This window comes from Asterias rubens, chromosome 7, assembly GCF_902459465.1.
Source record: "Asterias rubens chromosome 7, eAstRub1.3, whole genome shotgun sequence".
NCBI lineage: Eukaryota > Metazoa > Echinodermata > Asteroidea > Forcipulatida > Asteriidae > Asterias > Asterias rubens.
Genome location: NC_047068.1, coordinates 15189610 through 15206311, shown reverse-complemented (window position 1 = coordinate 15206311; position 16702 = coordinate 15189610). Strand labels below are relative to the sequence as shown.

Sequence of the window (16702 nt, the reverse complement as noted above, 5' to 3'; positions counted from 1 at the left end):
CCGTTGGACCCCCAAATGTGGTCATATTCCCTTGTTGTGACGTGTACAGTGTAAAGGGATTACGATTGTGTAATGAAGATAGGCAGAACGTCCGTATGTAAACTTTTTGGATGCGTACCTGGCTGGTTGTGTGTGGTGTAGGGCATGTTGTTCTCGTTGACCTGAAGACTCGTATTTTCAAAGAATATTTTGTGGGAATCAAAGTGGGCAGGGTTAAAGCTCGCAGGAGGGGGTAGAGAAGTCGGTCAACGTAAACTTCCCAATTCACCACACACCAAACCGTCCCGAGGCAGACTGGAGCGAAGGCGGACTGATTGTCACTGTGAACTCTCTCGCTGTGTGAAGTGGGCTGATCATCAAAATGGCTGGCGTAATGCAATGGCTATCGGTTGCGTCTCGCCGATCACTTGTGTTGTCGAGAACCGCTGAGTGGAATGCAAGTGGGACTTTGAAGACTGTGCCGTTATTAACAAGAGGTAATCATCGCATTTGTTGTTGGCCTAATTGAATAAATTAATAGTAGTACTAAAGTAGGCCAGGGGGATAAGGAATGGTTCTGTTTGACCGATACATTATGACACTAACGTAACAGTCACTGTCATGGGAGCAAGCTGTTGAGTCTGACAGAACGACCCGTCGTTTCATTCAATCAATACACTTGCTAACAAAAAAACAAGTTATGGTTCATGGCCTATTTGCATTTTTATTCAATATGTCATGGCTCAATAGAATAGTTATCCCATGGAGCAATATCAGCTGAAACGAGAGACCAATATGATTAAGTTTGTGCTGAGGCTGAGGTACATTTATGCACAAAAAAACAAATGACCTCCACACTGACCACACCATATTGGTCAGACCATATCATGGTCACATTGTTGTTGCTATTAATTATTTATATCAGCTGTTGTTGGCAATATATTGAAGGTCATTTGTTTTGTTTGTATTCAGGGGGGTCTGTGAAATTGACTGCCAACACAGAACACAAATTCCATATTATGTAGATGCCAAATCCTCTGTACACTGGAGGTTCGATCGGATAACTTTCCGTATGGCGCCACCACTTTTTCACTCATTTTTACTAAAAGGGATATCTTATTGAGGTAAATTAGATACTACATTATTTCGTATCAAATGAACAAGTGGTGGCGCCATACGGAAACTTTTCCGCTCGATCGACTATTGTCTCAAGATAATAGCGAAACAAACCTCATACTCATAGTCATAGTTCTTTATCTTTGAGAAGACCACTTCCTCTAGCCAGCCTTGTAGGGCTGATTAATGTAATGGCTCTCTTTTATTTTCATCGGCTCATTTTTACATGATGTAGTAGAAAAGTAGCATTGACAATTGGGAATTCATAAATACCCCAGACAGTTTCGCTACTCCTATTGGTGGAGAGCGTGTCACTTTGGGTGTGTAAACGGTTGTAATGACCAGCTGGAGCTGTTCATAACCGATTGGCTTTTGCATGTCGGGCTTGCGCGTACGCCAATAGTATTGCGCGGAACGCGCAATTTATAGCTATTGGTAACAGCATGTAATCTATTTTTAAGGGTGTGCGCGTAATCTATTTCTAAGCGCGCGCGCCTTATCTACTTCTAAGCGCGCGCGTACACACAACCCAGGCGCATCAAACAGATTCTTCACAAAGTTTTTGAAAAAAAATACTTCAAACCTTGAATTTGAAAAGTGTCTATATAATTGTATTTTTTTTAACGCTTTTTAACAAAAGGGCATTTATGAATGGGAGTAAAAGAGTAGTGACTCGTTTTTTGAAACGTCCGTTTAAAACCTTGCAGGATCGTTGCCGTGCGATAAATCACACAGCAACGACCCTGCCGGTTTTAAATGGCCGTTAAAGAACTCGTCACTACCCTTTTATTCCCTTTTTAATGGTATGGGTATATTTGGAGCTGGACATTTAATTCAAGAAATATTAAAAGGACCCAGTTATCTCTCTGTGGCAAGGCAGTTGTTCTTGTTGGCGTTCCAAGAGAGCAAATTATTTAATTATAGAAAAAATTGAAAAGGATGGAGTGCAAACATTTTGTTTAGCAATTACTAATTAACTGCAAACCTTTACATGGCATATATTTAGACAATACTTAGACCCAGTAACTGGGGTGCTGTACTCCTTTTGTCAAGGTCTACTGTAACAAACAAGTTAACAGTATTATTAGTGGCATATAAATGGACAAGATACAATACAACGTGAAATATTTTGATATTTTTGTATACATATGTAGTGATCTATCCTGAACCAACTGCAAAGCGCGAGCTAATTACCAAGCGCGAGAAAATTACTAAGCGCGAGCGTGTGCGCGGTTTGTTTTGAATTAATAATATTGTGATTTGGAAGATGATTAATAACAATGATGGGAATAAAGTAGAGGAATGTAAGAAGAAAGCAGTTTTGGGTGAGACTGGAGAACAGAGCAGAGCTCGAGCAGAGAACTCTTAATAAAATAGTTACGTTAAGAGACATCAATTAACTGGAGTTCAACTTGTCATTTGTCTGTTGTGAACTTCAACTTCAACTTCAAGCCCTCCCGATTATTACTACTTACTATACTACTCCGCACGTACATGTACGTGAGGAACCAAAGGACCCAAACCCAGCCAATACGTTACACATAGATTCACGTCCGATTACCGCACTTTGTCTGATTGTTTTATGATTTAGAATTCATAAATACCTCAGACAGTTTCGCTATTCCTATTGGTGGAGAGCACGTCCATGGGTGTGTATAAACCTTTGATTATGACCAGTAAAAAGTGTTGAAACATGGGCGTGACACGCAAGCTTGCACCTGTCCTTATAAGACAGTTTCTTCATTCCTATTGGTCGACGGCCAGGACAGTTGTGCCACATCACGCGATACGCGCGACGCGCACAGCATTCCCTTATAAGGAGTTGTTTACTCGAGGGCGGCAGAGGGCTTTACCATTTCATAGCTGGAGGGGTGTTGTGTTGAAAGAAATCATTAAACAATTATAATTTCTGCATATTATTTTACTTTTTGACCAAAAAGTTATGATGTTTTGACCGAAAAGGTATTTATGAATGGGAATCAAAGTGTGTTGAATCGGTTTTCAACTAGTGGTTTAAACCCGCCGAGGCCTGGTTCTTGATAATTTACCTCAACTTCGTCTTGGTAAAATTATCAAGAACCAGGTCATCTTTGGGATTAAACCACTACTTGAAAACCTCTTCACCACACATTGATTTTTTTATTAATTTGTTAAGATCAGTTGTAAACATTATGTGTTATAACTATCATTTTTTTAACTAGGTGCCCATGTTGAAACTTCCAGTGCCAGAATTGAAAAACTGGTTCCAAATGAGTACGATGGACCTCTAGTTAAAACTGAAGTGCCTGGCCCCAAAACTAAGGTAAATACAGTCTTTTTGTTTGCTCCTCAATTGCTGATCGAGGAATTTTACTTTGAAACTCTACTTATTATGAAGTTCATGCTGGAACCACTTTTTTCTGATATTCCCATCTGATATTAAATCATATTCGACAAAACTGTATCTGAAAAGCTAAAGAAAACACAATCGCTGATTTTGGTTGTTGAAATCGAAATTGAGGACATCGTGATATACAGCTATACTAACAGTCATAATGCTTTTATATACAAGTTTTCTCAGGTTTGTTATTGCATAATGTATGTGGTTGATAAAAAAACAAACATGAACACTGCCAGTGTCAGCTCTTCAATCCTATATCATACCTTCTAGGGTCTCCATTGGTCAAACTTCATTATACTTGTTCTTAAGATTTTATGTGATTTAGTTAAATTGTTTTCTTTCTTTTTTTCCCAGGAACTTATAAAAGAGTTGGATGCAGTGAACAAGGTAGGTGAAATGCTCACTGAATGGGTCAATTTATCATTGAGGGAAAATAAATATTAATGATCATACTAACTAAAGAGTAAACTTTGTGGGAGTGTCGTGGCCGAGCGGTTAAGAGCACCGAATTCAAACTCTGGTGTTTCTTATCAGCAGAGTGTGGGTTCGATTCCCCAGCTGTGACACTTTTGTCCTTCTGCGAGACACATAACCATTGCTTCGTCCTTCGGATGGGACGTAAAGCCATTGGTCCCATGTGTTGTGTAAACGCATGGGGTTCGCCCTGGTGTTCCTGGCTGGATTGGCAGCATATTGCCCCACAGCAACTTGTAAACCATTACATGGTGCTTAAAGTTAAGGATTAGGTCTCAAAAATTTGCCCCACTCCTTGCAGTAATAATACCTGGCCCTTGATATCCTTTGGCAAAATGCGTTATAAATACGGTTGGTATTATTATTATAATTAAACTTGAAGATGAAATCGTCTGCCAAAGGACAATAGCCATGGTTCTAGACTTTACTCTGTTGCTATCCAGGCCAGACAAGGAGTAGGTCTCATTAGTGCATAATATGAAATTGGTTTTGCAGATTTTTGAGTTTCTTGCAATGGAGTTTAGAAAATGTCAATCTAGCCCCATACCTTTCCTTTAACCCTCATGATTGAGTGGAAGTTCATGTAGGTCAAATAGTGTGGCCATATGCAGCGGAACTATGGTCCCTTAAAGGGAAGGTACACATTTGGTAATTACTCAACACAAATATTAACTTCAAAACTGACTTGGTAATGAGCATTGGAGAGCTGTTGATAGTATAAAACATTGTGAGCAAATATTCCCTCTAAAGTAGCATAGATTTTGAGAAAGAGGTAATTTCTCACTAAAATAATAAAAGTCTTCTAGCTAGAAGTCTTTTATTCCTATCTGAAAGCACACAAATTCGTCCAACAAGGGTGTTTTTTAACTCATAATTTTCTCCCATCTCTGATGACCAATTGAGCTAAAATTTTCACAGGTTTGTTATTTTATGCATATACATCTGTATGTTTAGATACACTAAGTGAGAACACTGGTCTTTGACAATTACCAATAGTGTACCTTCCCTTTAAGGGGTTAATAGAAACTTGTATTGGAATTCAATCCCAGTGTATTGGATGCAGAGTCCTGGTACAGTACAAATTACTATGCATGAATGACCTCTGACAGCAATAATATCAGGCTAGAATCATTGGATGTTATTATAAGTATCCCTGTGAGCAAGCAAGTGTAAAACCACTGAAATTCTTAGCTCTTTGAAAACTTTTAACCCCTACCTTCCAAAAACAGTCCTACTCGTAAGATCAACTTTGGGCATTAATATTCCCAATTTTTCTTTTAGGCAACATGTACTTTTTCTTTCTTTCATTTAGAGTTGAAAGAGTTGAAACCAACGGTTCTTTTCAGAACCACCCCAACTCATTCAGAGATAGTCATTACATGGTGTTACCGCAAACCTTTCTATATCGTATTTCCACCATGCAAAGTTTCAATTCCTATTTTTTTTTCATTTACCTTCTGTATCCAGATAGGTATCCAGATAGGGCCTCGGCTTTGTTTGACAATCTCTTTATATTGATTTGTTTATAAATTAAATCCACCCAGGAAAACTGTACAGTCAACAGCTCAGTAAAATATTATTTAACATCACAGATTCTATTGTATTACAGATATTAAAAGTAATGTGAAACAAAAAACCTTTAAGAATTACCCTGAACAACAACAATGAAGTTATAGAATGAATTAGTATTCAACATAGACATCTAGGACAACATTTAATAATGGGACCTACTCCTTGTAGGACCTGGGGTCGATTTCAGTAAGAGTAAGGACGAGTCCTTACTAAAGACTAGTCCTAGGAGATATTAAAAACAAATGGCTAGTCCTAAGTTTACGACTAGTAACTCGTCCTAACTCGAGATAAGACTAGTCTTAACTCTTTGTTAAATTCACGCCTGGAAAGCAACACAGTACTCTAGAAACATGGCTACCGTCTCCATGAATGAACCTCATACATTTGTAGTTCTAGGAGTAGCAACAGAGACGGTCGAGACTGTGATAGATTTTCAAGTACAGGCATTTCCACATTTATATTATACGGTATGCGTACATGTACATGTAGCAGCCTCAACAGCACAATCAATCAATACACGGATCCTTGAAAACGTCTTATTTCCAGCCATAATAGGCTGCCAATGCGATAATTGAGTTACGCTTTGGCTTCTTACACATTGTGGGCTAGATACTGCTTTAATGCACAGTCCCGCTGCTATGGTTATTTGATTAGGTCTCAATAGCGTCAGACAGATGTTTCTTGGCAAGTGTTGCAGTTTTTTTGCGTACCATTTTGCTGTTTTGCAATCCATTTTAATGACCATTTTATGTATGATTTTTAATTTTTGTTATTATCAAAATGCATTGGAAAACATGTTAAAGGTATGGTGATGATTTACAATGTAGGCCAATTTATAATGAGAGATACAATGAAAGTAACACTTGGAAGTATCAGCTGAATGTCTACTTGATGAGAAAACAGCAACAAAATGTAACGTTTTACTGGTTGCAGCATTCACGAATAGAGAAACGATTCATGCCTGAATCATTTCTCTCAGATACAAGTACGTAGTTGAAAAATTTTCAAAATTGGTTTTCTCTAAAGGAGGTCCACTCTCAAAATAATTTATATCAACATCTGCAGTGCTTTAGTACATTTTCATGATAATTAATTTTTGAATTATTTACCAATCCATGACGATGACCATGACCCATGGGATGTGTGGAAGGTATGCAGAAAATAGTGAGTCAAAATATAGATTCTAATTATTGACTGTGGACACAGCTTGGGTGGCAAAACGATCTGTGGGGTTTTTTTTCGGGGGGGGGGGGGGGGTTGGCTTATACATGTCCTCTATCTCACTACAAGTTATTTTGTCTCTTTTGACTATATTATTTAGTAGCTGTGCAGTCCTTGAATATTGATTGGGGGAGCGGGTTAGAACGCTATTATGTTAACTGTGTATGTTTTTGTTATTTTCCAGGTTTGTGCATGAGTACCTAAACCCCCCTCGCCTCCCATCTGTACTTCTAAACCAATAATATTTATTTAATTTCTTTTCAGAATGCTGCCACTGTGCAGTCCTTTGTTGATTATGATAAATGCCTTGGGAACTACATGGTCGACGTAGACGGCAACCGATTATTGGACACATTTGCTCAGATTTCATCCATTCCAATCGGTAAACACTCACAGACCAGGTCCCAATAACATAGAGCTGCTATAGCAGCAAATATTGCTTACCAATTTTCTGCTTAGCATGAATATGCAGGATACCAGTCACAAATTGTGCATGTCAAGTGATACTTTGACTGGTATCCTATTTCTGCTGAGCATAGTTTGTAGGGCTTAGCTACTTTTCATGCCTAAGAAGCTCTATGTAATTGGGTCCAGGATCTTATAGCTTGAGAATGAATTTTATGTGGTTGCTTTGATAACCTTATCGGCCCCTCAGGGAATAAAGCAAGCCAGGGTTTGTTTGCTTCGGACAGAAAAGTTTTCAAAGAGAACACCGGTTTTCTTATTTTGTTTCTTTGCTGAGGTATAAAGCCTTTTTTTTTTGGCAGCATTGTTAGTTTTTTACACTTGAGGCAAACCTTTACATGTGTGTTCCCTCATACTTAACATTCTTTCAAAGGGCTGTGAATTTTTTTTTATTACCCATTTTTGTTTTCATCAATCTTTATTTCTTGTTGTCTGGAAATACAAAGTTTGTCTGAGTGAAATGTGAACTTTTCTTACACCTCCAAAACACCTATGTTTTGAACATTTCAAAAAAGCCAATGGGGACGTTGGTTAAAATAAACAAAGTCCAAATAATGGAGGACCAAAGAGAAGTTGATTTACTGGGTCAACAAAAAGGGTGTGTGTTTGTGTGTTGGGGTACCTGAGGAAGGTTTATTGCTCCATATTCCTACATTCTTATGTTCGGACGACCCAATTTTCTAATAATCCCTTGTGGAAAACACCTTAAGGGCAACGAAACATAGGGGTGTCTGAACATAGGGGTATCGGAACATAGGCGTGTAACTTTATACATGTAGACTAAAGTGCAATCAATATTTTCCTCAAAACTATTTTGATAATCATTTATCATTATTCAGGTTACAACCATCCAGCTATTATTGATGTTATGAAAGATCCTGCAAATCTGGTAAGGCATTGAAACCATAGTACCCGAATCTTTTAAGGGCCTTAGTTTTATTGTGGTATGCTTTATACGGTAGTTCTTGTGTATATCGTTTGTGTAATTGCTTTTTACTTGTCATCTTTGGTTTAAAATTTTACTGCAATTTTAGAGTGTTTAATGTATAGTATATAAATGTTTTCCCTTTATGAGCTAAGTCTGGGAGGGCACATCTTTTTTGAAGACAGTGTTTTGACTTTTGCCCTTCCCTGGACGGCCTCTGCTTGTTGTATTGTTTTGTCCGAAGAATTAAAATAAAATAAAATAAATAAATAAAATATTAAAAACCATTTTCCTGCCCAACAGTGGCCCTTTCTACAAATTCCACAATTGACTGAGTTCACAAGCCATGGGGTTCCTCGATTTTAAAACCCCCTGAGCTGGAAAAACATAATAAACCCATTCAACCAATGCTACCCTGGAGTGGATGGTACTTTGTGGCAGTCTGTCACCCTTTCTTTAAGGCCTAGGCCCAATTTCATAGAGATCCTTTGAGCAGAAAAAGTAGCCCATGCTTGCCAGAAAAAAATTACAAACCAAAATACCCTGTGACCATGGAGCTATGACACACCAATTCTGACTGTATCCTGCTAGTTTTTTTCTAGGCACAAATTTTTTACCTCAGCCAAATTGTCTGCTTTTAAAGCAGCTTTATGAAAATGGATCCTGTTGTGTTTATATAGGAGGTGTCTTAACAAAAGGGATCCCTGTGGTTTGGAAGTCCAAGGTCAGGAGGATGAGTGTAAGAATTTAAGAGCAAGGTTATGGGTTATAGTACCATCTAAGGTGCTTGGAGATTTGTTTACTTTTTGTTATGACTTGCTTACTTAAGTTATAACCTTTAAGGAGCAATCAGTAAAAACGAGGAAAATGTCCCTGTGTAAAGCAAGTGCTGGTATGGAGGTTTCACCAGTCTACAGATGCATGAATGCAGATTCGTCAACATTTTGTTTGTTCACCCAATGCATATCTGCGGCTTCCATGTTTTACATGGACATTCACAAGGGCTACAGGAGTTAAAAATACACCCACAACAAAATTTGATAATGTTTTGCAGATTTTAGTTGTATTTCAAACCCACCTTTTCAAGTTGTGATGATCAATAAGTTAATAATAATAATGCAGACATTTGTAAAGTGGCTCATGCAAAAGCCTCTTAGCGGATAACTTTTTTAAAGAGAACAATAAAATTTACATTGACTGACAGATTACAAATAAGCAGCTTCAAACAATTTTTTTAACAGAGACTTTGACAACCTCCCAATTATGGAAGCTTTTTCCCGATTACGTTCAATGTCTTTAAGTTTCTCCTTGATTGCAAAATGCAACTAATTATTGGCAGCTCTGTGTATGTTTGCCAGATATATGATGATTGATGTGATTATGATAACTCTATTTGTATTCAGAGTCTGTTGGTGAATCGACCAGCACTTGGAGTCTTCCCGAGTGGTTCATTTCCAAGCACTCTTGCAAACGTCTTACTGTCGGTAAGTAAGGACACCAAACCCTAGCACCTTCCGATATGTCATTAGAAACACATTGGATAATGAAGTTGTAGAATGTAAGAATTTGTCAAACTGAGGCTTATGTATTCAGAAATTACTTTTGAAAAGGGTTCTTAGACTCGACTGTTTTGGGTTTTTGGGTTGAAAAATGAGCCAAACCATTCTAGTTTAACCCTTTGATGCACAAGGCGGTCGCTAGTGACTCACCCAAAACACATCAAATTGGACTTTCGTAAACAGCCAGAACTTAAAAACTACAACCCCCAAATATACCTCCCTCATTCGATTGTTTAGAGAGATTGTTGAGTTTGCGTTTGGTGTGAGTTCAACTGGGGGTGCTATTGAAACATTTTGAGAAAAACACGGTTGAACATGTTTTTTTTTGCTTTTTTAAAAATTAATCTGTATACCGAAGGGTTAAACTATCAACAACTTCTAACTAAGTAAATTTGATGTTAATTAATTTTTAGAGTAGTAACCCATCTATGAATCTTCCTGTAACTGTTATGGTAAAGTTTTTACTTCATGGTCATTTATTTATTATGGATTTTTCTGTTTTCAACTTACCAAGGTGGCACCTAAGGGGTTGAGTCGTGTTCAGACCATGATGTGTGGAACCTGCTCTAATGAGAACGCAGTCAAGCAGGCCTTGATGTGGTACAGGGTGAGTGATGGAAGTAATAATAATATAATATCGAAGTCTTATATAGCGCACGTATCTACCAAACAAGGTACTCAAGGCGCTGAGTATATACAAACTTTCAGAATGATATGTAATTGCAGTGATGAATTTTGAGACCCAATTATTTAGCACCTTATAAGGGTTTTACAAGGTGTTCCGGCGCATACAGCAGCCACAGCCAGGAACACCGGGGCGAACCCCTTCTCTTTTCGAAAAGTGCACTGAGTTCTTTTACATGCGTTACACAACACATGGGACCAATGGCTTTACTTTACATCCCATCCGGAGGACGATGCAAAAAAGCAATGGTTAAGTGTCTTGGTTAAGGACACAAGTGTCACGGCTGGGGATTCGAACCCACACTCTGCTGATCACAAACACCAGAGTTTTAATTCGGTGCTCTACTGCACAGCCAAGACACTTCCAAGTAACGGACAGATAAACAGACAAATAGACAAACAGACAGACCATGATGTGTGGAACCTGCTCCAATGAGAATGCAGTCAAGCAGGCGTTGATGTGGTACAGGGTGAATGTTGGACATAATGGACAGACAAACGGACAAATAGACAGACTACTCCAAAGAGAATCAATCAAGCAGTAATGTGTTACAGGGTGAGTGTTGGAAGGAACAGACAGTTGAACAGACAAATAGACAAACAGACAGCCCATGATATGAGACACCTGTTTCAACAAGAACACAAACAAACAGGCGTTGATGTGGTAAAGGGTGAGTACTGGGAGTAACACACAGATACACGGACAAATAGACAAACAGACAGACCATGATTTGTGGAAAGTACTCTACCTTTAAGCTTTGTTTGTTGTCTTTCCTTATAGGGTAAAAAAAGAGGAGGTCCACCTACTCAAGAAGAATTGGAATCTTGTGTTATTGGTAAGGTAAGTCAACCATAAGATTATGAACGCCATCTTTAAGATTTTTAGAGTCATCCGTAAGATTCTTAAGAGTCAAGCCTCAAGATGTTTGAGAATTTCCTGTTTGTTCGTTTATAAGATTGACTTGATTATACAAAATAATTTTTCAAAATTTCTGTTTCTTATGTTTCCTAGGAGCCTGGATGTCCTCCCTACACGGTATTGTCTTTTAAGGGATCTTTTCATGGAAGGACTCTTGGTAAGTCTACTTTGTGAAGATATAAGCATGTTCAAATTTATTTAATTTTGTATTAATCCTGATGATAATTTTGCAGCAAAGTGCTGTTTTTGTCACGCTTTTAGTATTTCATCAAGACCTGGAACTGGTAACTAATGCTACTGGTACCCTGCTTGAGATTGAAAAATACACATTTTTATAGATTGACAAAACCAAAAGTCAAATACCAAATTTACAAAAGTTGCTTGCACTTGTTTTTGGATTTCTCTAAATCCATTTCCTTCTCTTTCAATTCAATTCTATAAACATTTATTTCATGATGGCAGTTTCAAAGACAAGTACAGGTTATTTAAAGTTATATTATTATGTAGGTGTAATGGCACAAAATAAACATCGCAACACAAACACAAATCTTTGAAAATATCAAGAACCCTTCTTTGATTCTACCCCCACCAGGCTGTCTGACACTGACCCACTCCAAGCCAATCTTCCGTCTTGACATCCCCTCCATGGACTGGCCCTACGCCTCCTTCCCAAGGATGAAGTATCCCCTCGAGGATTTTGAAGCTGAGAATAGAGCCGAGGAAGACAGATGTCTTAAGGAGGTAAAGCACTTTTTTCAAGTCTTGGTGGTTTCAAATCTAGCTTTGGGTCTGCTGGCTATTGACCTTTATCATGGTGCAGCCATCTTGAATTTTTCTAATGTTACCAAAACGAGGCTGGAAGAACAACATAGTCTGGTTCCTATTTGCAAAATGATTTTTAGCATTCATTATTATTATTCGATACAGGGAACATGACCAAGATGGAGACAGCGTCATAAAGCTAAATGGAACCACTCCAAGAATGTGTTCTATTCTGACATCCCCGCCTAATGTCTATGGCTCGAATTTAGGGGTGGGAGTCCACAAGACTGCATGGCTCGCAGCTGAAAACTTTAACTGGACCAGAGAAGATCATAGTCAAAACGAGACGAACACAGTGTCACATTTGAGCTGCATTTAGAACAAGCACTAAAAAGAGAACATTTATTTAATTTTTTGTATGAGCAGTTTGAATTATAAATAGCAGTAAGGTGGTTTTGTTTAAAAACACAAGATAGTCGGACTTTTATGGTCGTAAGTGTTATTTCATAAATCATTATTTTGCCTCGTTGTTAGGTGGTAGAGCAGAAGGAGATAGTCAGACTTGTACGGTCGTAAGTGTTATTTCATAAATCATTATTTGCCTCGTTGTTAGGTGGTAGAGCAGATGGAGATAGTCGGACTTTTACGGTCGTAAGTGTTATTTCATACATCATTATTTTGCCTCGTTGTTAGGTGGTAGAGCAGATGGAGAAGGGATTAGCCACCGGCCGGGATGTAGCTGCCATGATCATCGAGCCTATCCAGGCTGAAGGAGGTGACAATCACGCAAGCCCCTATTTCTTCCATCAGCTACAGAAGATATGCAAACAGGTACGTCTCATGACATTGAGGTTTTGATGTAAGAGAAGTGATGTAGGAGAGATGAGGTTCCCCAAGAGGGTTATGTGAGCGTTGAGGTAAGCTGAGAAGATAGGCACACCACATGGCATTTGATATAAAGAGGGTCATGTCACCTCACTATAAGTATCTTACTGTGGGCCAAGCTACTCCAGGTTTTTTACTCTGAACACTTTTGTTTTCAGTTTGGATCTGTCTTCATCGTTGACGAGGTACAGACGGGTTGTTGCACCACTGGACATTTCTGGGCATATGAATCGTGGAACCTCCCCGAGGCTCCAGACATGGTGGTATTCAGTAAGAAGATGCAGGCTGGAGGGTACTACTTCAAGGATGAGTTCGCTGTGGACGGGGTAAGATGAGGTGGACTTTAGGGAGCAAGTTTGATCAGGGACCAATGGTACAATAGTGTTTTTTTGTTACATACAGAGCACATGTGCACTGAAATTACTCCTTATCATATCAACAAGACCATGAGAAAATGGAAGTGGCCAGTTTATTTCAGGTGAATTTACTAAATAGAGCACTAGATCAAGGTACTTTGTTATTCCTGTTCGTCATCAGGCATACTTGGACCATTCCTAAAAGTTGCTCAACTCCCTGTGGAGCTTACAACTACATGCTGCTTAAAGCCATTGGACCCTTTCGGTATTACAGTTTTGTCCAAGGCCCACACTTCGTGTATCACAACTTCTATATCAAATAACAAACCTGTGAAAATTTGGGCTTAATCGGTCATCGGAGTCGGGAGAAAATAACGGGAAAACCCACCCTTGTATCCGCGCGTTTAGCCGTGTCATGACATGTGTTTAAAATAAAACCGTAATTCTCGTTAACGAGAATTGATATTGTTTTACTGTTTTCTCAAAAAGTAAAGCATTTCATGGAATAATATTTCAAGAGAAGTATTTCACCACTAGCTTCTGTAAACCCTGTAAGTTATTTGTAAATCTGTGAACTTTTTTTTTTTTTCCTGTACTGAAAGGGTCCAATGGCTTTAAATCAGTGCCAAGAGGTTTTCAACACAATACTGTCTCAGCCCTCTCAGGTTCCCCTTTATACACCTGGGTTATGAGAAGCAATTATGGTTAAGTGCCTTACTCAAGGACACTGTCATGACCAGACCCACACTCCAATGATTCAACCATCAGAACTTGAGTTGATACACTAAACCACTTGGCCATGATCATACCTGCATCAAGGCAGAACTTAAATAAACTTTGTTGCCTGAAATATTGTGAGGAACTCTTCAGCATTTTTTTTCCAACTCTACCCACAGCCCAGCAGAGTGTTCAATACCTGGATGGGAGACCCACCCAAGTTGATGCTGCTAGGAGCAGTCCTTGACATCATCAAGAGAGATAATCTGATCACAGTAGCCAGAGAGTCTGGACAGGTCCTTCTAGATGGACTCAAGAGTCTTCAGGTATGTATGTTGGAGATTTTCTTTCACCTGTTTTTTGTTTTATTTAACACTCGTTTCAGACAGGCTCGCCAAAGTCACTTTTAAGTTGGTCAGACATGAAACTTTTCATGTACTTAATTCAGGATTTAGTTCGGCGCGACTCTGGAGTGTTGCCTGAAATGGGTATACACCCGCTACAGACAGGCGAGCCAGAGTCGCGCCAAATCAAATAGATAAGGAGCAACTCTAGGTCGACCTAAATAAAGTTTGGTTTCAGACAGGCGAACTTAATATTTACATTAGGTTCATCTCATGACAAGATCGGCGTCTTAAACCAAGACGCTCCAGAGTTGTTCCGAACAACTGCAGATCGATCTTTCGAACTTCTAAGGCATCCAGTCTCTCCTAACTGTTTCAGACGTCGATCTTTTCATGTACTTAATTCAGAATTTGGTCTGGCATGACCCTGGAGCGCCTGTCTGAACGGGTGTTAGATCTTAGATGTTCTCTCATTAACATTTCAAGATTTAAATGGTTTTATGCTTTAGTAAGTATAATTTTGTCTTGGTAAGGTGCTGTGTGTGTTTAAGCAGCTCTATGAAATTTGGCCCATGGTCTGTTTTGAACCAGTGTATATCTGGTCTAAGGTTTGAGTGTATAGAAAAACTTGTTTCTGGTCCAAGATTGGATGTCAACCTGTCTGAAAGGCAGTGTAAGATTCCAATTAGCTAACCTGCTTCCATTCAATGCAAAAAGCACACCAAGTTGAGGTTTAAAAAAAAATAACACTTTGCTGGAAAAATATCTTGTTTTTCAAATTTGTTGATTGAATCATACCTTGGCTTATGACAACACCATTTAGATGATCTCTTCATCGGTGTTTTCTGACCTTGTCGTACTCTGCAATTATTATTTTTTCATTGCCATCATTATATATCCAAGGCAATCTCCCCTCATTATTGTTTCCAACAGGACAAGTATCCAGATCTGTTATCCAGGGCCCGTGGAATGGGAACATTTGCTGCCATTGACTGCAAGGACCCCGATACCATGGGAAAAGTCTCTCGTATTGTGAAGAACAAAGGTCAGTTAATATTGTCTTGTCTCATAAGGAAAGTGAGTTACATAGTTAAGTTATAAATCACTCAGGCGTGCTCAAGGCCGGCTAGTGTGCGGTCCACACACACACAGCCATGTTACGGAGCAGTCTGGTAAAAGGTACAACTGACTTGACACGTCTCGTCTGTCTTTTGTCTTACTGACTACACCAGCAGCCCGCTGGGTAAGCCACGATGTGGCAATAAAATTGGGGGCTACAATTCTGGCTCCGGCTGGATCATCCAATCATTTATGCATTGGACATCCATAGTAACACCCTTAGACACAGTCGTAGTCACCAATTCAGATGCGGCAAACAGTGGTTTATGGGTTTCAGATTTAGAAATTGTTTAAGGTGTTAAAGGGAAGGCATGCACCCTCGATCAGGCTGGTCTTAGAGAGAGCGTAATATAAATTCAATAAACTATTATTATTTTATTAATATTATTATACATTTCTTTTGTAGGTGTTTTTATGGGAACATGCGGCACACAGTCCATTCGCTTCAGACCATCATTGGTGTTTCAGCCTCATCATGTGGACATCGCATTGGATGCACTGGACAGCACATTGGCTGATATTTCAGTTCAATAACTCGATCATTCCGCCAACGAGTGTCTACCTTGACCCAAAGGAGAAGGTATCAACATCTGCCAAATCTAGTATTTTGGACCACCAAAGGGCGCTCTCAAACATATTTGTATCACTTCTAGGGGTTTATTCATTCATATATGCCAAAACAGTTATTGAAGACTGGAACACATTACCACCACAGATATCGAATGCACCACGGATAATAAGACCTCTAAAGCAACTACTATAAAGCAAGGACAGAACGCTAATTGAGCTGTGCAGGAAGAATCGGCTATATACCCCGGAAGTGATAAAAATACTATAAGAGTGCCCTCATGCGGTCGACAAGTATGGCACATTACATTGAGGATGTGGGATAAAAACTGTACACCGCGTCCAGCAGATACAAATTACGCAAGAAACTCAGGTGGGATTCAAACCCAAGACCAAAAGTTTGTTTGACAAGATATGTTATAAAGATGATGGATTTTAATAAACAACATTAGTGGAGTTACCTTAACTGCCTCTATTCATGAATAAAGTCAAACACAAAGTTCAGATGGCAGTCTAATTAAACAAAATTAAAAAAAGGTAAATAAACAGTTCATTCTATAAATGATTAGTAGTACTAATTTTTGTTATTTTCTGTAAATGCATTTGTGACAAGAAAACAAATCTGACTGTTCCAGGTAATTGATGTATTAATTATGAT

General features: G+C 38.8%; 1 protein-coding gene across 1 annotated transcript; it reads left to right on the top strand.

Moving 5' to 3' along the window:
* The first annotated feature begins 36 nt into the window (after positions 1 to 36).
* Positions 37 to 16452, top strand: LOC117292542 (4-aminobutyrate aminotransferase, mitochondrial-like). Its single transcript, XM_033774633.1, has 15 exons — positions 37 to 476; positions 3297 to 3397; positions 3830 to 3862; positions 7007 to 7124; positions 8047 to 8096; positions 9536 to 9616; positions 10206 to 10298; positions 11157 to 11216; positions 11388 to 11451; positions 11887 to 12035; positions 12750 to 12887; positions 13100 to 13267; positions 14194 to 14340; positions 15292 to 15403; positions 15884 to 16452. The coding sequence occupies exons 1-15, from the start codon at positions 362 to 364 to the stop codon at positions 16009 to 16011; spliced, it is 1557 nt and encodes a 518-aa protein (XP_033630524.1). The 5' UTR covers positions 37 to 361; the 3' UTR covers positions 16012 to 16452.
* The last annotated feature ends 250 nt before the right edge of the window (positions 16453 to 16702 follow it).